At 35.3% G+C, this 16,622-nt stretch overlaps 1 protein-coding gene and 1 pseudogene across 1 annotated transcript; one reads left to right on the forward strand and one right to left on the reverse strand.

The window, feature by feature from the left end:
• Nucleotides 1-399: 399 nt before the first annotated feature.
• On the forward strand, nt 400-2,722 carry LOC124444607 (annotated as a pseudogene).
• A 4,484-nt stretch (nt 2,723-7,206) lies between these two features.
• LOC124444089 (olfactory receptor 2AK2-like) lies at nt 7,207-8,751 on the reverse strand. The gene is made up of 2 exons (XM_046994666.1): nt 8,275-8,751; nt 7,207-8,071 (listed from the first exon to the last, which is right to left on the reverse strand). Exons 1-2 carry the CDS (start codon nt 8,728-8,730, stop codon nt 7,571-7,573), a joined length of 957 nt encoding a protein of 318 aa, XP_046850622.1. The 5' UTR covers nt 8,731-8,751; the 3' UTR covers nt 7,207-7,570.
• Nucleotides 8,752-16,622: the final 7,871 nt, after the last annotated feature.

Here is a 16,622-nt window from a genome sequence, read left to right on the forward strand (position 1 = left end):
AACTTTGTTTTATTTACAGAGATAAAGACTTTCACTGTGATTCATGCGATGAATTATTGAAATATATTTTTCAGTTTCATTATCAATCTAGTATTCCACAAGTTGTAAAACTGTTTTAAAGATAAATGGGGTTTTGTCAATTACAAGTGCTTCAGTTGAGAGGTCATTTTCTTGTTTGAAGAGGGTAAAAAATTATCTTAGAAATACTATGAGCCAAGGACGTTTTAGTTCTCTTTGCAGGATTTCCATTCACAAAGACATACTGTCAGAGAAAGAAGACGCCAACACATTGCATGATGATGTAGTAAAGAAGTTCATTGAAAAACCATGAAGACTTGCTTTCTTATACAAATAGGTATTCATATATGGCTGATAGCAAGCTGATGATGTCTTACGTCCATGGCATGTGAGAATTTTTCCGGGAACTTTTTAATGCAGGCAATGTTGATTGTCATTTCAGCACAACAATGAACGGCATCACAACTTTTGATAGTTGTTGATGACAAATCTGAGTCTTTTTTGGTTCTTTTGTCAAAGTTTCTTTACAAGATGTACATAGGTATCTATTTATGTATGTGGTGTTGAGAAAATAAATCACATATCTGCAACTATTTTTGAACTGTTTCTTTGCTTTACTATAAGATCCTTCGGCAATTTAAATTAACCAAAATGGTTCTATTTCCTGCATAAATATCACGCATTTGCTTTCTAAGATAGCCGTTTCCGACGTTCTAGGGAGTCTAAATTCGGAAAATTCTCTCGCTCGTCGCCAACCATGGTGGCGCCTCGTGAGCCCGACCAAATGTTTTTCGCTAGCTACGCCACTGTACGCGATCAAATTTGCAAATCGTGACTTTACCACCACCAAAAGGAAATGTAGGAAATATATAAAAGTCAAACATCTTTAAACAAAACAATATTGAAAAGTTTAATGAAGACTAGGTTTATTCACAGTCCAAGAAAAAACATAGACAAATAAACTGACCTTACAAATGAACCAGATGAAAATACAAATGAACCACTGGTTGCTCAAGACATCAACAGTATCGTGAGTGTTGTTTTACAATATTGTGATGAAAACCAAATTTGCAGCACAAAAGAAGTTATAAGCTTGTTGCAGTCCAAAGCACTAAAAGGAAGAAGTCTGGAAATTGAAAATGAGAATGAGTGTTTAGAAGAGGCAACCAATTACATCTTGGTTGATCGTTTTAATATATTCCAAACTGGAATGGATGAAATTGCTGGATTAGAAGACATATTTCTTACTTTAGAAGTCCAATTTTATGGAGAGGTAATGCCAAAATTTTTGCAATTCTACAGTTGATGGGCACAATTAATTGATATTTTGGTGCTTTATTAGTTTTACTTCATTTTTATATACTTTAAATTCTAGCTGGCACAAGATCGAGGAGGTCCAAGAAAAGAATTTTTTCGTTTGATTTTGTTAGAAATCTAGGAAAAATACTTTGATAAAGGCTTGCGTCACCTTTTGGCTGATGAGTACATCTGCGTGGGAATAATAATGGGTGAGAACTTAAGTTTATAAAATTGTTTGTATTACATGGTTAGATATCCAAATCATGTTAAAAGAGCTATTAAGGGTATTTCATCTGCATTGCTACAATTGGTTAGTTTTGACCTACTCTGATAATACAATGTTACAAAGTAGTTTTTCTTTGTTTTTACTAAGCGACACAGGAATATTCTCAATGAAGAAAAAAACACTATGCTAGCTGATAATTAATGCACCATAATTCATTCATCTAGGTCTTAGTGTACTGCAAAATGGAAAACTTCCGCAGTTTATATCAGATGATCTGTTGAACGAAATATTTGAGGCAGAAACTCCAGCCATTCCTATATAAAATTTGATAAAGGGACTAAAAAGAGTTGGTATATTCCAAGTGAAAATAATTGAGTCGGAAATATCTTTTTAATTTTTTTCTTTTACTGTACTGCTTGCAATGAACAGAAAAGTTTAATAAGTATTAATTTCACCTCCAATCATGTAATCAATTGCACCATACTCATAACTAGGTATGTCAACTAATGCCACAAGTAAAAGAGATTTTCCATCAGAATCGAACATCTGTCCTCACAATTCGAAAAATAAATATGTTCATGATTGCACAATTCAGTCCTGAAGGCTCAAACAAAAGAAAACATGAATCAGGAGTTTATGCAAGTACTTGATAGAAGTTGCTGGTGGGTTTGCCTGGTTGTAGGACTGTTTTTATATTTTTTCAGAATTTGAATTCAATGATTACTCTTAATACTTTCATTTATTTAAATGCAGCTGGAAGAAGAAGCAGAACTCTTGGGTGGGTTCTCTATTTTGCCACATCAATTGATGAAGAGCCATTATTAGGATTCAAAATAAGTCCATCAATTCGTTTTGCTGAAGTAACGACATCATTCTTACCAACAGCCAACACATGCATTAATTGCATGACATTGTATTATGCGTCCTAAACGTCAGAATTACAGATGCCAGTAGAGGAAGTCTTGTTTTCCCTTTACGATGAGGCTTTTTTTTGTAACCCTTTTGGTAACATTTAAACTGAAAAGTTTTAAGAAATATTTCTCAAAATGTTTTAAAAAATTTCATCATAGAGCAATATGTAATTTTAAGATATGTTAAAGTTATGTTTGATAAATAATATAAATTAGAATGTCTTTTGAATGCACTATGCCATTATTTTATTAATGGCTTTATGTGGAATTAGTTCAACTCCATCTTGTATAAGTTTTATGGAAATTTCGATGATGTTTGCTTTTCATCTGTTTGCAAAATTTTTTCACAGCTGGTTATTTTCAAGACTGTCATAACGAAACACTTCTGTGTGCCTTTCAATGATCTGTACTGTGGAAGCATATACTTCAATTCTAAAGTTGTTATGATTTTTTTCCAGTGAGGATAGTTCGGCGAGACAATTTTCACTCAGTTGAAGAATTGGTGCAGTAAAGATGGGTCTGCCTTCGTGTTCTTCAGCAATTTCATCACGAACATGACCTTCCACACCATACTCTCTCAGGTCTTCACTGGAGATATCGATTGCAATGAGATTCTGCGCTTGTCCAGCAATCCATCTCATGCTGTGATTTGACCAACCCTTCTGCCACATAATAAGTTTATTGTTGATCTCATGCATATATGTATGATGAAGAGCAGCAATATGAATATCATTAAATGGGTCTAGCAATCCTTCATCTTCAAGAAAATAAAACAAACTGAGATAGTAGGTCAGAACACCTTGGTAAATATCCCGCCACAATCTTTCAATCCTTTAATTGTGTGTGCTACATCCAGTCAAGATGCTGCCACGATTGATTCCTCTTTTCTCCAACATATATTCTGAAATTTGAGCATTTTCCAATCCTTTGTTTGTTCTTACTCGACTTGGCAAGCCATACTCTGTAACTGCATCTATGAAATGCATAAGCAATGTCTCTGCTTTGTTGTTGTTAGTACAAACCAACATGACAAGTAACTTACTAAAGCCATCTATTCCTCCAATAATAATAAAATTCCACTTTATAAGCTTGTGATTTGTATCGATGTGCCATAGCTGGTTCGGTCCCTTAACGTTGTAAATTCGACGATGAAGTTTACCCTTCTTTCTATTTGCTACACCCTGGCTGTCAACTCGATGAATGGCATCGCGAATCGATGTCGTTGAACTCTTATCCCTTTCCCTTTAAGCAACTGTTTAAACATACTTTCGCCACATTACGGGAATTCTCTGGCCATTTCACAAACATGAACTTCCAATTCATTATCAGAAATGTCAGTAAAGCTGAATTTGCTAAGACCGTAAACTCTCATTCGACGATATATTGTGCTTTCAGACACAGATAACATTGTTGCAATTTCGTTATCAAGAAATCTTCTTCTAAAAAACTCTCCAATAGCTCCCTCGTTATTTCAAACATAGCATGAGTAGTCTCATTTGGACTTCTTTTTGATGGCTGTGCATTTCCATACTTCGTGCACTCGATTCTCAAAGAAATTATTTCACTAGGATTAGATAAGCTGAGTTGCCTAAAATCGTGCAATGAAAGTCCGCAAACAATATCTGGAGTAACGCGTTCTTCTATAAAACGTTGAGTATGAGAGCTAAATCCAAGCTTTTCCAAAACTCTTTGCATGTCACCGATTGACGCCATTTTTATTCCTATTCCGTATTGCGTATTATACATAGTATTATATCATGTATTTCATTATTAGTATATACATGAAAAAATTTCTCAATTCTAATTGGTTAAGAGCAGGGCTATTAACGCAAATACTATTGCCTATTGACTATTTGACTATTCAACGTGTCGAACAAATCGTTTGTTACAAATTACAAATGGTTCAATTTGAGCCTGTGTTTCAGTTAGTCGAAAGGTACTTCATGTTAGACATCACATAACGAAGAAATAAAAGGGCCACAATGAAATAACCACATAACGAAATTACCACATAATAAGTTAAGGTATAATGAAAAGTGCATTACATATAATGACAAATGGACCACATATAATAAAAAGATCAGTGCATATGAGGAATAAGCCGCATATAATGACAGATGGATTGCTTATAACGAAAGATGTCTTCAGTCATGAGCGTATTAAAATATACTTCGCTGTAAAAATGTAAATCATCAGCGCACGATAGATCGTGGGTGACAAGAAATTCGAAACGACATGTATCAAAAAGAGAAGTAGATTCCGTAAGCAGAGTATTACCATTCCTGTAAGTTTTGGTTAAACAACCCAAACAGATAACATACAATTACAAATATAAGATAATTCCAATAAAAGATCATGACTGGAATAAATGATCGAAAGAGATAAAAGAAATTGACCGGGGTTTTGATAAAACGGAATGATAAATTAACAATAATGGATAGTGAAACTGCTTCACTGACCGCTGACAGAGAACGTTTACTAAGTCCAGTGTTTCGACTTATAAATTAGCAACAATAAAACGCGTTCGCTGACTGGCCTTTAGCCGTGTTTGCGTTAGCCTGTGCAAAACACATCTGAGCTCAACCAATCAACCAATCAATCAATCAAAGAAAATTTTCAAATCAATTTGTTTTTAATGTTTAAAATTTGTCTGTTTCTCATTGTTTTTATATTATAAAAGAAATAATAACCCTCGGCTTTCGGTTTTGGTCTTTAACTTATCTGCTCTCAACTTCTCCCGAAGGTCTCTTCGGTTTGCAATTACATACGCAAACACAATAAACATTTTTATTTTTTAAATACGAGCTTACCCCATCAAAGCGTTTTCCTAAAGGACGTTAAATATCATAAATTTAGCAGATATGGCGATAGGATATCTAGAGACAAAGCCTTGGAGCTATCCCCAATTTAGAGCAATGTCTGTAATTATAGTTTAAGACAAGAAAGAATCACTAAACTGAAAGAAACATCGATTGTGTTTTTGATATCAAGAAGCATGCCACCCATAGAATCTTCGACGAGCCGACCCCACATCATAGGTAGCAGGAAAAAAGGAAGACTTTACTATTGCATGAAACCATAAATGCCAATGTCAGTGATCACATTCTACAATTATTGACGCCACTAAAAGCTCGTTTTGAAAACAAAATCGAATAATATGTTTGCCACAGTTTTCAAAAACGATATGGAAAACCTTTTGAACAAAAAGGATGCGGAAAGCATTAAAAAAGCGGCAAGGCTGGTTTTAGGCATATTTTACAGCATATTTAAACGAGGAAATCTTAAAAAACCTTTTGACGAGGACAAATTAGCGAAGTTTTAAAAATGTCATACATTGATCAGCTTTAATACAATTTCAGTTAGTTGAGGTGAATGATAAAACAATTATTGAATTCGGCTTTCGCATGATATCAAGTATTATTTAGACCTTGGTCTATGTTATCCGCCTCAGCTTCGCTGCGACAGATAGCATTCACCCCTGTCTGAATAATTCTTACTATCATGCTTAATCTCATTCAATAATTTTTTATCAGTGATCCTATTTACTCATATCAGTGATTGGATTTATTGATATCAATAATACGATTCATCGATATTAATGATTAGTATTATCGATATCGGTTTTCCTTAATGTCCACCTGTTTAGTATAAAATCTTCTATAATGTCGTTCTCCTCCAACTATGACGTACGAAAGAGCCGTGGGCGCACACGTCAAGAAGTTTCAGAAAGTGTCATTGCTCAATAAACTTACTTATTATACAATGAGTGATTTTGATAGCTCTTCTTTAACTAATACTAAACAAAAGAAAAGTGAAAAAAAGTTCTATATATTTAAACAGTCTGGGCAGCACTTTGCAAAAAACTAAGGGGTTTTTACCTTTTGGGACAAAATCTTGTCTTATCTTTAACTAGAACATTGAAGGTAAACCAGACTATAAAATTCGGGGTTTTCCTATAACGGCATTTGATTAGATAAATAATGCGTTACTGCCACGAAGTCCTTCCCTTACGAAAATTTCACATTTGATTTCACATATGAAATTGGAATTTCATATATTAAATAGACATTTCATATATGAAATGTTTCAATTTCACATAAGTTTTACATATCATTTCATATATAAAGTCAGATGTGAAATTTTTGTAAGGGTTGAACCACTCAAAATTTTTTTTTGATCATTTCACGCGCGAGCGTCATTAATGAAATGTTATTGAGACATGACGCTCTTACATATTATGCCGTGAATTTCGTTTTACTATTTGATGGTAACTATTATAATCGGTAATTATAATCAAACAGTGTTCTGGTCGTCTTGCTTAAAAGAAAAAATCACGATTTCAACCAGATCGACCTTTTTCGTTTTTTATCAGTTTCTGGACCGATTTTTTAGACATATTTCGCAAAAAATGGACAGCATCGCATTTCTCTTCACACGAATGCGTGCCCATGGAAACGGTGATTTTTGTAGAAGAAGTAACGCTCAGCGACCTCTTCCGTAGCTAAATAGATTTGTGCAACTAGTTCGTTAGATACTCAAATTACATTTTTATAGCACGCACTTTTTGTCAAAGCTCTGTAATACAAAGTACAAATGAGCAGGATATATCGGTATATCTTGTCTCTCCATGTTTCAATTGATTTTGCTCGAGTGGCAGAAATTTTGGAAATTCGCTTTAGTAAAATATATATAAGATTATTTGAACTGTTTTTTTTGTAATAAGAATTAAGATAAACGCCGACTAGAAACCTTAAAAAAAGCCCTACCAGCTTTTGTAAATATTTAATGACTTACAAATAATGCTTAATTATGTAGTTTCAAGTATTCCGTTTTCTTTAACTTTTCTGTTATAAATGTAAGTCATGTGTATATTTTTCTTATGAATGGATATAGATTGACATCAACATTAAGAACAATATTTGGATCAAGATTAGGATCAAGTTGACTACAGCTTCCTTCTTATCGTTTTCATAAGCTTGAGTGCTTACATTCATTAAGCCTTACATTCACCTGATGTTTTCTACAACTTTTCTAAATTGTCTTATGAGCCATTTACATTAGTCCTATGAATAATTACAGATTAGGATCAAGATTAGAAATGAGATAAGGATGAAGATTAGGATGACGATAACCTCAATTTCTCATTTATTGCTTTTAACAGCTTGAATGCTTCCTCTCTCAACATCTTTTTACTCCAAAAGAATAAGATGGAGTTCATCAAGGAATTTAAAAATGCGAGAGTTTGGAGCCAAATTCGAATAAGCGAAAGATCATTTCTTTGCACGCGTCCTTTAAAGAACAAGTATACAAATGATGGAATTGGGCTCAGAAAAAAAAAACAAGCTACAACCACTACACATGATTTTGCATGTTTGATTTGTTGAATGAACAGCTTCCTTCTAGTTGTCTTGCTTTTCTCTACAGGACTACATGAAGTTATACTGGACCGAGCCAACTTTTTTACTACCAAGAAGATATGAGTGTATGCAAAGATAGCGTACCCAGAAACAATCATGACCTTCACCAGGTTGTACAATACTGTTTCTCTATGGTGAAATTTTGTTAAAAATAAAGTTTTCATGAAACAGTCGATGACCCCAGCAAAACATACACCAACCTAAAGGAAAATTGAAGTCTTAGAGTTATGAAGGTATGTTACGTAAAAAGAATGAACACCTCATTTTTAGGGATTAAAGATGACGAACTAATCGGAAACAAATAGGCTTTTCCCGTGAAGAGATGTATGCCCACCAACGGCAACTTGCGGTCGAGACAAATTAAAACTTTTCTATACAGGGTTATACTAGTCCTTCCACCTACCATCAACTTCTTTCTGGTGACAATGCTGCCATAGTGCAAAGGATGCAAGAGAGCAACGTATCGCTCCCATGTGAGAGCAAGTAAGTTGACACTAGATAAGCCCAGCGTAAAATAAGTTGCAAACATAGTGATGACGTAGACAACACAGTCAACCATTCCATGAATTACATTTATAAGGTGAACGAGAAATAATGGCATAGCCAGAAGACTACACATCAAGTCGACGATTGATTGCAGAAAAACGACGAAGTAGCACGGCTTTCCCATCAAGTAAGAGGATTTAAAGATCGTCACAATCGCAAGGCCATTAAGGAACACAGTAGCAACAAGCAAAACGCTGTTGAACATTATAACAGACATTTGGCTGACATAAAATCTTTCTGAAGGCATCTTTTTCAGCACAACAGTTAAACCAAAGCTACATATGTTGTCGACATGATCAGTTGAAGAGTTCATCACGTTTATCGTGACGCGTTATCTAGCTTTCTGGCAATTTGCATTTGCTCTACAGTCATTAAAACGAAGCAAATATGTGCTAAAGGAAGTGCGCGGAATTTGGAATGCAGAGCAGCAGAATAATTGATTTGAAATGAGTCCGGAAAAGAGAAATAAAGGGAAATCATTTCGTGTGATATGTAAAATAACTTCCTGTCTTTGCCAAACAGATCTTAATGAAAGTATTCTACAAACAGTCAATTCCAAGAACTTATGAGGTTTCTCATAATCATTGACTTATGTTTGTGAAATTCACATTTCACCTTATCCTCGTTCAAACAAACACTATGTTCCAGCTGTAATGAAGTAGCAATTACATGAGCATTTGTAGTAATGTGTAATGTTACACAGTGTAACGTAGTTACACAGTGTAATGTAGTAATGTGTAATGTTAACATTCGACAAATTTTACAAGAAGTTTTTGTCACTGAGCGTCCAAAGTACGGATATTTTGCATTTAAAAGATCATTGAAGTGTTAAGCAGGAATTCGCAATATATTTAAACATCCAATATTATCTTATTACGATGTAAAAACCTTATTAATAATGTACTCATACAATTTTTGCAACACAGCTCAAACAGCTGGCTTGAGTCTACGGGAGTGTATTTCTGTGTGATTGGAGACATATTTTTCAATTCATTTTCATCATAATAGAATTGAAAATCAAAAGGTTGGTTTGATAAGTCAAAAGGTTAGCGAACAAGCAAAAAATTTGTTCTTGGACGATGAGATCAGTAAGACTCGTTAATCCTGCCTCTATATTTAACAACGCGTAAACGGCAATTATAAGGCTAAGCTATAAGCTGCTGGCAAGCTTTTGCGGCTTTATCGAAAAAGCTGAAATTACAAAAGTCGGTAAAGGTCATCAATTTCAAAATTTTAACAAAAAGATCAATTTGCTTTCGTAAAGTAAATTTTCAATTATTTCAGTAAATAATTAAAACATATTGTTAATGCATTGTGCAAATAAACATGAAATATCAACGAATTGTAATGAAATCTTCTATAGTTTGAACTTGAAAGGCAAAATTACAGGTCCGCAATGTTGAATCAGCAGTTTATTGATTTTTAACATATTTAACATTATATAACGAGTTCATTACAGTTACTGCAAGCAAAGAAAATGAAATGGAAATTTTAAAAACCCTGCAAGTTTGTTACGGTGGAGAATCACATTAAAGGAAGCAGAAAATTTTTGAACTCAATCAGCAAAGCAGCTTGTTACGTCAATATCAGACACACCTTGAAATTGTTTACATTTAATATTTCAGCGTACCTGTAATTAAAACAGTTAGTTTGATTGGTTCGTAGCAAATCTTCAGCCATTCTTCGGAACACATCTAATTTTCATTCCGAGCTCAAATAGCGTCCACACAATGACGTATTCCAGTTTATAGAATGCAGTCACTAAAGCAATATAATTAGCATATTCTAAGAGACAGATGACAGCATGCAAAAAGACATTCATATGTAGAAGCTGAATTGAATGAAAATTTAAATTCGTTTAATAATATAACTGTCTACAGCAGCATAGCGACATTTGCCTTCTTCAAACCTGTTGTTCTTCATCCATCTGCTGCAGTATTTTGGCCGGCCAAACTGACATGTCCAAACCAAGAAATAGAAACCCACAGTTAGCACTCGAAAACAACGAGCTGAAACCGAATAAGAGCATTTTTTGCATTAATAGTTCATATGCCTTATTAATTTTTATTCAGACTGCACGTTGTGCATTGTGGTCTTAGTAGTCACGCTACTACGGTGAACAATAATTGTGGATGTTGATGTGGAGCTGTTCTTTGTCGTCATTCAGAGGTAACTCAAACAAATAAAAGCCGTATTTCTTTTCAGAACTCTTGTTTCAGAACTCTTAAAAATTACAAAGTTTCCTTGCCTTCGTCAACGTTCTGAAATTTCCTTGCCATCAATTTCAGATGTAACCAACTCTTAAATACCCGTGCAAGAGTTCTGAAAAGAACTAGCATTTTATTTGTTTGAGTTACCTCTGAATAAAGACAAATAACAGCTCAACATCAGCGTTCATAATAGCCATGCTGTTGTTGTTGTTGTTGTTGTTGTTGTTGTTGTTGTTGTTGTTGTTGTTGTTGTTGTTGTTGTTGTTGTTGTTGTTGTTGTTGTTGTTGTTGTTGTTGTGGCTACGAAGACCACAATGCACAGCGCGCATTCTAAGTAGGTAAGACATATGTTCTATTTGCAGAGTACGTTTTTATAGCCTCCTCAGCACAACAAATATATTTCTATTTCATTGACAACAAACCAAATTGCAAAGTTGTACCATGTTAAAGTATTAATAGGGTACTGATACGTCGATCCTTCTTTCGTGATTTCATTTCCCATTGATGTGCTTTAACTTTTACATATATTTTTTTAATTTTTTTTATTTCTGCATGCCGCAAGCGAAGCGATATTTTTAATTTCCCTCGATCTGATCCGTAATATTTTTGTGATGTATTTGTTTACGAAGTGAAATTAAAATTTTAAAAAAAAATTCAAAATGATATAAACGAGAAAGAAAAATGTATTTAGATGGAGTCACCCAAGTGCAGGAGTCACCATGCTACTATGGTGATAGCCAAGAGGGCACATTGTATATACACTTTGTATATATATATATATATATATATATATAAGTTTGTAATAGTAGGAGTCACCATTTTACTATGGTGACTCCTATAAATTTAGGAGTCACCATTTTATTATGGTGATAGCCGGGAGGGCACATTGTAATACACTTTGTATAAGTTTGTAATATATATATATATGAAGTTTATATTTGATGATTCTCCGAAATAACAGTGCTCGATGCCCGAGAGCAGAGCGTAAATATGTGTAGGTAGCTTCGACAAAGTCCTATGTCTGGTAGCTTCGACGGTGCTGAGACATGCGAACTCGTAAGAAGCTACCTCCTTTCTCAACTACAACACATTACAAAAGACATAGGACTTTATCGAGAGGACGGACTCACCATTTCAAACACTACACCACGAGAAACAGAGAACATCAAAAAGGAGATATTCTGCATCTTCAACAACAATGGACTACGCATAACTATCGAAGCAAACAAAAAAATCATCGACTTTCTTGACATCACCTTCAATCTTAACAGTTCTTCATATCGACCTTACACAAAACCCAACACTTCTTTGCAATACGTCCACAGCTAAAGCAACCATCCACCAATCATAACGAAGAACATACCCGCCGCCATCAACAAACGTCTATCATCCTTATCATCCGACAAAGCATCATTTGACCAAACAATTGCACCATACCAAAAAGCACTCGACGAAACCTTAAACAACTCCCCCTCATACATATTTGACAATCATGTTCACCGCTTCCTCAACAATGCATTTGAACCCAAAGATCCTATTCACACTGCTCCTAAGAAAATCATGTACTTCTGTCTCCCTTTCACTCGCCTACACTGTCTTCAGATTCGCACTCAAATCACTCGACTCTGCAATGCTGCCTTTCCTCATATCAACGTTTGCTTTGTTTTTCGTTCTTCCAGGCGTCTCTCCTCTTTCTTTCCTTTTAAAGCTAGGGTTCCCAAGCTCCTGAGATCTGGTGTTGTATACTCATTTAAGTGTCGATGCTGATCTGCTTCGTATTTGGGACAAATTACGCGTCATTTACACACCAGAATATCGGAACACTTGAGAATCTCTCCCTTAACAGGGAAACCTTCCTTATGTGCACCACCATCTGCAGTTCTTTCCCATATAATAAATACATCTCACTCTGCCGATTTTAATGACTTCTCAATTCTCTCTTCCTCCTCCTACAATTATGACCTTATGATTCATGAAAGCCTTCTTATATCCAAACTTAAGCCCTCTCTTAACACCCAAGTCAGCTCAATCCCCCTTCACTTTCTTTAATATACCGCCATTCTCACTTAATTCCGTCATCTAAACTTATTACTCCCCTCACATGTAATTTAACACCCTGTAATATATGCTTGTATTTAAAACCTCATGTATATAATTTATCTCAAATAATCTGAAGATGTCTTAAGTTAAAGACGAAACGTTATTAATAAATCTTTCTTTATTTTACTATTGCGATGGCTTTTTTAAAAGTCTTATGTTGGGCTATTATGTTCATATTGAAAATTCGCTTTCCGCCTGGCGAATCTCTGGCCACGATTCTACATAGTTATGATGTAGAATCAGTGCATGCTCTATATCAAGGTTTCAAAATTGGTTTTCCTCTTCATTTTTCCGGCCCTCATACCTCCTTTTATGCAAAAAAATTGATTTCAGCTATCGAAAATCGGGATATTGTTAAACAAAACTTTTTAAAGAATTAGTAGTAGGCCGATTGGTGAAGCCATTTGACAGTCTTCCATTCATTAATTTTAGGGTTTCGCCAATGGGCTTAGTTCCTAGAAAATTCCCTGGCGAGGTTAGGATGATACATCATCTTTTATCCCCCCAGGTGGCTCATCAGTCAACGAGTATATCCCTCCAGAATTCACTTCAGTGAACTATGCCCTAGTTGATAATGCCATAGCTCTTGTTCAGCAAATAGGACCATGTTGTTTTCTTGCTAAATTAGATATTAAGAATGTCTTTTGCATTATTCCTATTCGACCGAAAGTTTATAATCTATTGGGCATCTGCTAGTATAGCTTTGGAATGGTTTACACAACGCCACTTACAAAATTCCACATGTTATCCATATATTGGATGATTCCTTGTTCGCTGCTCGTACATTCAGCCAATGCCGCATTAGCCTTGAGAAATTTGTGCCGTTGTGTGACTTCTTGGGTGTGCCAATAGCGCATGATAAAACGGCGGGCCTACAGAATGTTCTTACTTTTGCAGGTATCAAATTAGACACATTACGAAAGGAAGCTCGATTGCCCAAAGATGAATAAGCGAAATCCCACTCCCTAGTTTCAACATTTCAACAGATGGAAGAAAGTACAGTTGCGAGACTTGCAGTCTTTGATTGGGCTTTTAAATTTTGCATGCTCTGTTATTGTTCCCGGTCGAGCTTTCATTCGTCGCCTCATTGACCTCACGAAAGGTGTTCGTTCAGCTATACATTTTATTCGTCTAAGAGCTTAGGCTAAGGAAGACTTGCACGTTTGGAAAAATTTTCTAGACGATTTTAATGGTAGGACCTTTTTTCTTTATGATAAGTGGAAGATTCCGATGTCTTAAACTTATATACGGATGCAGCAGGTAGTTTAGGATTTGGGACAATGTTTCGGCCATATTGGTGCTATGGTGAGTAGCCTGAGCGATGGAAAAGCTTCAATATTACGATGTTGGAACTTTATCCTATTGTCCTTAGTGCCTTCTGTGGAGTAACCTCATGGAAAACCAACGCATCATCTTCTTCACGGACATTGCTGCATTGGTAGAAGTTATTTAAAGACAAACTTCTAGGGAAAAAAGAGTAATGGTTTTTGTGCGTCGGCTGCATGCAACACAACATTTTGTTTTGGGCGAGGCATGTTCTTGGGGTAACAAATGTCTTAGCTGATTGTTTGTCCCGTTTGCAGGTCAAATCATTCAAGCAAGCCGCGCCGCCGGGCAGACATCCATGTCCAACGGTAGTATCGGAAATGCTCTTACCTAGTTGTTGGTCGATACAACTACCTTGTTTGCTACTTCAAGCTTGCAGCCATCGTCAATCCCAATATACAAAAGAGCATGGAAATTTTACAGTTAATTTTCGACACGCATATTCCATTTGCCGTTACCAATTTACTAATCTGGTTTTTTTTTATTCTTTTTATGGACTCGCCCTTTTATTGCATTTATGTTTCAACATCATTATGCTGCTTCAACAGCACACAGATACGTATCCTCACCCGGTCACTGTCACCGCTTGGCTGGGCTGTCGGATCCCATCTAAGTTTTTTGGATGCAGGAAATGTTGAAAGGTTATAGTAAAAAGGGAACTCGAATGGATACCACTCTACCAATCCTCTACAGACTTAAAGGGGCTGTGCAATTTTTAGTTCTAGTGGTTATATAACTTCCTTATTTCAAACCATGTTCACGACAGCCTTTTTTGCATTCCTGCGTTTTGGCGAAATAACAGTAAGCAACCGTTCCTCTTCATGCATTCAGCTTAGCCGGTGACGAGATTGTTGAATAGTGGTGGCTCTACGGTTGGTTTTAAGATCATTTTTCGTGATTTCAAACATTCTTATAACTGTCAGTCTGTTCAAATCAACTTATATCACCGATTAGACACGTGCCATGTGCAGAGCTTAGAGAAGTATATTACTCGTCGAGGGTTTTCAGAGGGCCCCTTTTTTCGTACAGTGGATGGCCACCCAGTGCAACGAAGACATTTCGATGCCATCTTACCAAAAGCACTCAAACATTGTGAGCTCGACGCTCCTATATACAAAGGCCACAGTTTTCGCATTGGGGTTTTTCAGTTCAATGAGGTGAGTTCTCAGGGTGAGTTCTGCCTATCCAGCAGTCCTTGTGGCGTTTTATCCTCAACATTTTCTGTGAAAATAATATGAAAGCATTCTTACGTTAAATTCAACTTCTTTAATTTGTAAAAAATTAATAAATTATAATTCGGCAAGCGCTCTACGCGCATAGCCATTTATTTCCCAAACTATTTGTTCTTTATACGCACAGAAAACACAGCTCAACATGATTTGTGGATGGACAAAGTAATGGGTTTATTTTAATTTGTTGTTAATGGTGAAGGAAGTGATAAAAATTTATTATTTCACCTACGTTGAAAACCGGAGCATAATCATACTTTACAAGTCGAAGAGAAAACTCAAACCAGCTGTCTCGCTTTATAATTACAGATTCAATTTGCCTCATTTTTGAAACACTAATATACATAACTTTAAATCGTGTTTAGCAAAACATGACGCGACGCACACAACACCTCAATTTTTATCTATGTTCTTATTTAATAATTAGTCGGACAAAACACATGATGATTTTCATTTTGTCTAGCTCATATGTTATGAATGTGAAGTCTCCTACATCATTCTAAATAATCATGGAAGTAAAAATTCTGGCCAATTTTAATTGACGTAAGCTTTTAAAAAAGCTTATGTAACTGTCGCATAAATAAGAACATAGAAACAAAAAAAATGCGCCATTATTTATATTGCAAGCAACATATTGGGCTTTTATTCGTTGCCAGGTGATAATTTCAATACGTAAAGAATAAACGTGATGCTTGACAAGCAATAGCCATCCCGCAAGTTTTTTTCCTTAAAATATTATCATAATTCCATTATATTTTAGAAATCCATTATTTGCACAGCGAGTCCTCAACGGCAAATTGATTTTGTAGATCAGAGTTTTCGAACATACACAAATCATTTCTTGAAAGTGGGATGCATTTCATCCTAAGATGTCTGCCCAAGTCTTTTCTTTACAAGCAATTTATGGATATTTGGTTGTCTTCAAAACCAAACATTTCTCCCCCCCAAAAAATATAGAGGTTTTTCTATGACGCTTGTTTATTCAGACGAGATTCTTGGCGTAATCTTCATCGCGTTAAAATAATCAGTTAATGCACAATGGTTCATTGAATTTTCATATAAAAGAATAAAGTGTTGTTGACATTTGTTGTGAAAAGCACATAAGAGAAGAGCAGGCATATGTGACGTCATTTGTGTCACGTGTCCAAAGATATGAATATTACAACTGGTTTAATTCCTTTTAACAGGTTGACTTCGACAAAGACCATAGTACCATGTTGAGATAAGACACTTTCATAATTTGAAATAACGGAAAACCATGGATATGTTCAGATAATGGATCACCAATCAACAGTAAAGAATTTCAAGAATTTTAAAATACTTTGCATTCAATCACAGAA

Source organism: Xenia sp. Carnegie-2017, unplaced genomic scaffold (assembly GCF_021976095.1).
Source record: "Xenia sp. Carnegie-2017 unplaced genomic scaffold, XeniaSp_v1 HiC_scaffold_21, whole genome shotgun sequence".
Classification (NCBI taxonomy): domain Eukaryota; kingdom Metazoa; phylum Cnidaria; class Anthozoa; order Malacalcyonacea; family Xeniidae; genus Xenia; species Xenia sp. Carnegie-2017.

Coding starts and splice junctions, on each gene's coding strand:
- LOC124444089 (XM_046994666.1), bottom strand. CDS start 8,730: ATGAACTCTTCAACTGATCATGTCGACAACATATGTAGCTTTGGTTTA. Junction 8,072..8,274: donor TCACCAGAAAGAAGTTGATG/GTAGGTGGAAGG, acceptor ATTTTCCTTTAG/GTTGGTGTATGTTTTGCTGG.